Genomic DNA, 7,367 nt, shown 5'->3' on the forward strand with positions numbered 1-7,367 from the left:
GAGGACAAGAGAGAGAGAACAAGCAAAGAACAAGGAAAATAGAGATAAAATAAGTAAGGATGAGGCAAAACAAAGCTTTGGATTTGCAAAGTCATTGTGTAGGTACTCGGTACCCATATCTCCTCTAGTTAATTATTATTTTAACTAACTATTGAACTATAAAAATTTGTTTCTTATTGATGATGAAAAGAAAAGGGGGAAAGGAAAGGTTAAAAGATGAGAAAATAAAATGGAGGACTAAATTTAATTTATGGGTTTTTTTAAAGGAAAAGAACAATAACAATGAATTTTGGTAATGACTATTTCTCGAATTTGATTAGTCTATCTTTGATATGGAAGGCTAATGATATGGGTATTTTTTTTTCAATCAAAATTTTGAATGAACTATTCCATTCAAATCAAATGATCTCAAATGACTATAGTCAGACTAACCAGCTGGCTTTGATTGAATTATGCCATTCAAGTCCATGTGATGGGAAATAGGCTCCGTAAATTCCCTTTGAAGGACCCCATTTTCACTGGTCAACGATGTTAAAAACACCTTTTCAACATGAAATAAAAAATAAAATATAAACTTAAATTGTAAAATTATAAGTAAAATATTTTAACTAAAATCATAAAATTACAAGTAAAATATTTTAACTAAATTGCATGTTATGTCACAGATTATTAAATCAGTCATTTCAATAGCTCAATTGAATCTTATAATGTTTTTAAAAAATTTATGTTTCATCTAAATAAAAATTAAAAAAATCGAATAAAAACAATCATCAACAAGCCCAAATACATTGGGTTGTCAGGAGAAACATTTAATTTTATTAATGTTGATTCAAATTTTGTGGCAATATCAATTAAATTTTTATAGTTATCTTGAAAAATGATATTTATATGTTGTATTTACTAAGTATAATAAGATAAAAATATAATAGTTTATCAAAATATCTTTAAATAATATTATTATGTAAAAATCTTTTAATTAAGTTGCTATTTTTTAATTCAAGCACTTCTTTTACAATGACATATATGAAAATAATTTATTGTTGGTAATTTTTTTTCCTTTAAGACTAAAAAATTTTTGTGATACGAAAATCTTATAAAGCAAAAAATAAAAGCAACTCTAATATGTTTGTTTAATGAAAATTTTTTATGCATGAAAACGACATGCATGGTAACAAATACGAGAGATTTTTTTTTACTAAAATTAAAATAAATTAAAATCCCTTGGGAAAAGGGAAAGGGAAAAGATGAAAGGGGTAGGTGAGTGTTAGGGGGAGAGTGGGGACTCATTGAAAAAAGAAAAAAAAAGTGCTGACTTAGTAGTTAGCAATTTTTTTAGCGTGTTTAAAAATATAATAGCGGTTGCTTTTTCAAATAATTTTTCATGCCAAAATGCATGTTAATAATTTTTTTTTAATTTTTAAAAAATTATTTTTGATATCAGCACATCAAAATGATCTAAAATATATAAACTACATTAAATTTTAACAAAAAAAAAATTAAATTTTATAAGAATATGGTTTGTACCGCGTTTCTAAACATCTTCTTTGCTGCAAAATGCATCGAGATTTCATAACCAAACCCCCTTTCAAGAAGCTATCAGAACCTATATCTGACAGTAAATACTATGGTTTTGACCTCAAATGGTCATGTTGATATATTCTCATACATGGTATCCTTTATCTACAAAACATGTGCAAGAACAGCATTAAACCTACAGCCATAGCCCATTGATGTACTGAGCCAAGCTGATGTGAACTTCCATTCGTGAGTTTTCAGCTCTAAATTAAAATGTCAAGCTCCCATGATTTTGTAGCTCTTACAGGGAAGATAATGGAGTTAAATAATCCCTAACAGTTAAATAACTTTAATTGGAATCTAGGTGTAAGTACGGAACTCATTCTTCTCTTCTGATTTATTATTCTAAATTCGATGTCAAGCAAAGCATCTCTTGTATCCGTCCCCCTCGAGCTCAAGTTGATGTCCAATCAAGTCTTTTCAATTTCTTTTCTTTTCACTTTATATGTATAACAATTTTATATAACTAAAATCCCTTCATATTAATTTTTTTTTTAATAAAAAACATGAATTGACAAATAATTTTTCTTTTACTGCATCAATAACAATTAATTACAAACCTCAAATTTCATTTATTAAAATGTATTTTACCATGAAACTTTTTAATAAATCTATATTTGTGATAATAGTAAATTTATAATTAATTAAATGGATCAATATAATTTAAATTAGTAATTTTTTTTTTCAAGCACCTTTTATATTTTCTTTGCACTCAACTTTTAACTTATCAACTAAAATATTATTAATGATATCATCACTATTAAAATCATTGTTTATAACATCATTATTAAAAAAATCATCATAAATTGGTAACTTAATATAAGGTCTGAGTGCAAAAAGAAAAAGAAAAGATTAAAAAACACTCCTTGTTGCTACACTAATAGCATGAAGAAGCTTATCCCTTGAACCTGCTTGCTCGACTGGAACTAAAAAATGTCTTCTCTTGCACTTCTGAACTGACCTGACAACGCCATTTAGGGTGAAGGTGGTGGCCGCATTCGATAAATTTTGCATACAACAAGGTTTGTAATCTATAATATAATCATAAACAACACAAATCACTACTATTAGACAAAATGTAATTTCTAAATAATTGAAAAAATAAATAAACAAAAATTTTCAGATTTAATTAAGTCTCTCCCCGAATGCAAGACATTGCCAAACATGAAGCAAGTGAATTGTCAAATTACCTTCTCTTGAGTGGTATGGTCAGCTTTGTCAACTGGAACAAGCTCGGGATTAACTCTAAATTCCTCTACCATCCATTCAGTTTCAGTTCCATTAGGAGGACTTCCTTGATAGAAAAACAGTGTCTTCAAATGACCAACAATTTTACCCTCCCATGTGATCGGAGCTGCACCGTCAGGATCGATCTCATAGTAACCACCATCTATTACCGTAATGTCGTCGTCTTTACTCTTGGTGGAAAAGAAAAACCACTCGTTGCGCTGCCCCATTTGAAATAAACCTAGAGATCAATTACAAAAGTTAAATTCTGAACAAGAACTTGATTATAGAGACATAAAAAATGGAGGTGACCATTTTAGCAGTCGTGGCCAGTCTACAACCATTTTTGCCTTCAACATTATGTTGAAGCCTTGTATATATCTACTATCAAACATGCAGGGTGCATAAACAGCAGGGGGGGGGGGTTTCAAACCAATTACTCATAAGACAAACAAGTTTTTTTAAAAAAATAAGGAAAATTAATTTACCCAAAGGGAGTTTATCTGGGCTTGATGCGTAAACATCAGTGGTAGGAATAATGTTAGGAAGTTGTTCACCTAGAATTTTCCTCTTCAAATAAAATACAACAACATCACTATCCATGGGGCAAAACTTATAGCCAGCAGCAAAGACAGCAGGCACATCCAAAACTTGTTCGCCACTAGACATTTTGAGGTGTACAAAAGCGTATAGAGACAGGGACAATGATTGTATTGTAATTGTAATTAGAATTAAGAGACTAGCTAGTTAATAGATGACAGTATGATTTGTGGATGGTGGGGGTTGTAGCATATATATATATATATATAGAGAGAGAGAGAGAGAGAGAGAGACTGGCAGCTGAATCAAGTCCAATTTCTAGAACTTAATCCTGATGCTGCAATCCAGAAAGATGTTTTCACTGTTAATATGGATTCTACGAGGAAAAGGGGAAATAAAAAGAGCATCGTTTTGATGTAAAAATCAGCACGGTATTCTCATTTTCAAGGGACGAATTGCATGCGGCTCCAAATAGACAAAAGGAAGAGCGGCGGAAAAGTGAATTTTCCTATCCAGGATTTTTGACCTAAGGGTAACGTATGGGCCAGTCCCTTCTTATATTTTATTTTTCCAGCCCTTTGGTTTGTTTGCGATTTTAATAGTAATTATTTTTTAAAATTATATATATATATATATATTAAAATTTATTTTTGATATTAACATATTAAATCATTCAAAATTATGCAAACAATAGCTCGGCAAAACATTTCAATTTGTTTTATTAGCTAATGTTTAAAAGTGGAAAGATAAAATGTTTTTTTTTATATATATTTTAAATAGGTGGACCCTTCCCATAATAAATATGTTTGCTAAAGAATATAGGATTACAAAGTTATAAGTCTTTGCCGTCACTTTTTAGAACCCTAACATAAAAGTTAAAAAATAAACATAAGAATACAAATAGCAAGTAGAAAAGTTAAAGCAGACAGTAAACCCACCAATTAATTCATTTTTCATCCAACAAAACAAGGTAATTGGTTATTGATAATCCAAATTTAAAATTTATTTGTGTTTTGTTTTGGGATGCTTGTTAATAATTTGATGTTGTTTTATATATATAATTATGCTATTTTTACTTTTGTTTCTCAGATCTGCTACTTTTACCAAAAGTTTTTTGAATTCTTCTTATAATGATTTTTTTTTCTACTTAATTTGATATATTTTATGGGCTTGTTTTGATTATGCTTGGATTTTTTTATGTTTTGTTTATAGCAGAGCCACAAAAATTACCAATTTTTTCTCACGATATATATTTTGATTTTAGGTTGAACCATGAACAAAATAAGAAGAATTGATTTTTTTTTTGAGAAAAAAAAAGAAAAAATATTGATAACTCATAACCTAATAAACCAACTCCAATGTGTAATGTTGAAGTTATGGTTTAGCAGCCCTAATGTACTTCAATTTATGAAGAACCTACATTGATTAGTGAACCACCTTCTACTAGAATTGACATTGCTTATTTAATTAGAGATCTAGACAATCATCCTCAAATTTGGGAATACCTGGTTAATCAACAAGATGAAATTCGAAGGGCATACATTAATTTGAGGCTATATCAACCTTTCATGTCCGAATATCTGCTGACAGGTGAAAAATATCCTCGTCGATTTCAATCTCATTGGTTCAAAAGTTATCCATGGCTTGAATATTAAGAGAAAAATACTACATTTTATTTCATTTGCTATCTATTTTCAAGTAAGCCATCTGGAAAGCCAGGATAAGACACATTTACTATTAAAAGATTCAATTGTTGAAAGAAAGTTAATGATGGAGAGCGGTGTGCTTTTTTGACTCATATAGGAAAATGTCCAAATTTAGCTCACAAATTTACTACCAAGTGCTTGGAAAATTTGAATAATAAGTCATGTCATATTGAGAAGGTAGTTAAAAGACAAACTACTTAAGAAATTTTAAATAATCGATTGCGTATTAAAGCTTCAACATATATTGTTTGTTGGTTCACATTTCAAGCATGTGCTTTTAGAGGACATGATGAATGTCCAGAATAAAAAAACTGAGGTAATTTTATTGAAATGATGGAACTTTTAACATCTTACAATGAGCAAGTAGGAGCTCTTATTTTGGGTAATGCTCCATAAAATGCTAAATACACATCACGTCAAATTAAAAAAGAAATTTTGCATGTCTTTGCTAGAAATGTTTAGTCTTTAATTCGTCATGAGATTGATGATGCAAGATTTTGTTTAATTATTGATGAAGCTTGAGATAAATCCAAAAGAGAGCAAATAACCCTTGTTATTAGGTTTGTTGATAGAAGTGGATTTATACAAGAATAATTTTTGGATATAGTTCATGTCAAATATACAACTGCTTTAACTCTTAAGGAAGAGATTTCCTTTGTTTTATCTCATCACAATCTTGATGTTCAAAATATTAGAGGCCAAGGATATGATGGTGCTAGTAATATATGTGGAGAGTGGAATGGTTTGCAAGCTTTATTCATTAATGATTGCTCTTATGCATATTATGTACATTGCTTAGCTAATCAATTACAATTGGCTCTTATTGTTGCAACTAGAGAAATATATGATGTTCATACTTTTTTTCAGAAGTTGATTTTTATTATTAACATTGTTAGTGCTTCTTGCAAGCGTAATGGTGAATTATGGGCTTTTCAAGCAGCTACATTGAAACATCTATTAGATATTGGTGAGATTGAAACGAGTAAAAGAGTTAATCAAGTAGGTGGTTTGCAACGACCTGGAGATAACAGATGGAGTTTGCACTTCAAATCAATTTACAGTTTGATAAAAATATATGGGGCAACTTGCTTGGTTCTTGAAAACATTGCTTTAGATGGATCTACTTATTCTCAACGTGGTGATACAACATTTTCATTTAAGTTGTTAATGTCATTTAATTTTGCATTCATCTTACATATAATGAAGAATGTTATGAGAATTACTGATGTGCTTTGTCAAGCCTTGTAACAAAAATCTTAAGAGATTTTAAATGCTATGCATTTGGTAACTACCACAAAGACTTTAATTCAGAAGTTAAGAGATGATGGTTGAGAAACTTTTTTAGAAGAAGTGACATCATTTTGTAAACATCAAGACATTGAAGTTCTTGATATGGATGTTTGTTTTTTTAGTATGGGACGATCTCGTCGTAAAACAAAATCAGTAACAGTTATGCATCATTACCGAGTTGATATATTTACAACTATCATTGATCAGCAATTGCAAGAGCTAAATAGTAGATTTAATGAGCAAGCGATCGAGCTTCTTAAATTGAGCACAACTTTAGATCCTAGAAATAACTATAAATTATTCAATGTTGAAGATATATGCTTACTTGTTGACAAGTTCTATCCTGAAGATTTTTCTAATCAAGAAAAAAATTCATTTGATCAGTTGCAAAATTATAAGCTTAATGTACCCAATCATCCAAAGTTAAAGAATCATCGATTGCTGATTTATATCAAGAACTGGTTGAAATAGAAAAAGTAACAATTTATCCACTCATTGACAAGTTTATTTGGCTTATCTTAACTCTTCCTATTTTGACAGCATATTCTGAACGAGCTTTCTCAGCGATGAAGATTGTTAAAACAAGACTTCGTAATCGGATGGAAGATGATTTTCTTGCAAATTATGTGATTGTCTATATAGAAAAAGAAATTGTTGAAAGATTCACAATTGATATGATAATCAATGATTTCTATTCTATAAAAAAACAACGAGCACAATTAAAATAAATATGTAAGAATCATTATTTATTATTATTTATTTTATTTCAAAGTTTATTAGACATAAATAATGCTTCGTTTTAGCTAATTTTTCTTTTATACTTTGTATGCTTGTATTTAATAGGTACAAAGACCAATAAAATTAAAGTGATGAATATATTATGAAAATGAAATTAACTTTCATCGTTTTGACTCATTTTGAAATTGCTCTAAATCTCTTACCCTGTATAAAGATTATTATATGTTTTGCAATACGTTCTTTAAATAAAACTAAATCATGTAGTTTTTATTTTATTTTTACAACTCATAT

At 29.2% G+C, this 7,367-nt stretch overlaps 1 protein-coding gene across 1 annotated transcript; it reads right to left on the reverse strand.

Moving 5' to 3' along the window:
• Positions 1 to 2,390: 2,390 nt before the first annotated feature.
• On the reverse strand, positions 2,391 to 3,873 carry LOC118055074 (NAC domain-containing protein 22). Its single transcript, XM_035066869.2, has 3 exons — positions 3,291 to 3,873; positions 2,766 to 3,043; positions 2,391 to 2,606 (listed from the first exon to the last, which is right to left on the reverse strand). The coding sequence occupies exons 1-3, from the start codon at positions 3,469 to 3,471 to the stop codon at positions 2,550 to 2,552; spliced, it is 516 nt and encodes a 171-aa protein (XP_034922760.1). The 5' UTR covers positions 3,472 to 3,873; the 3' UTR covers positions 2,391 to 2,549.
• Between the last annotated feature and the right edge of the window lie 3,494 nt (positions 3,874 to 7,367).

This window comes from Populus alba, chromosome 4 (assembly GCF_005239225.2).
Source record: "Populus alba chromosome 4, ASM523922v2, whole genome shotgun sequence".
NCBI lineage: Eukaryota > Viridiplantae > Streptophyta > Magnoliopsida > Malpighiales > Salicaceae > Populus > Populus alba.

Bases quoted from the DNA above. Each gene is read 5' to 3' on its own strand.
- LOC118055074 (XM_035066869.2), bottom strand. From the start codon at position 3,471: ATGTCTAGTGGCGAACAAGTTTTGGATGTGCCTGCTGTCTTTGCTGCT. The intron at 3,044-3,290 runs GTAAATTAATTT...ATTGATCTCTAG, and splicing joins CCCAGATAAACTCCCTTTGG to GTTTATTTCAAATGGGGCAG. The intron at 2,607-2,765 runs GTAATTTGACAA...ATTATATTATAG, and splicing joins ACCATACCACTCAAGAGAAG to ATTACAAACCTTGTTGTATG.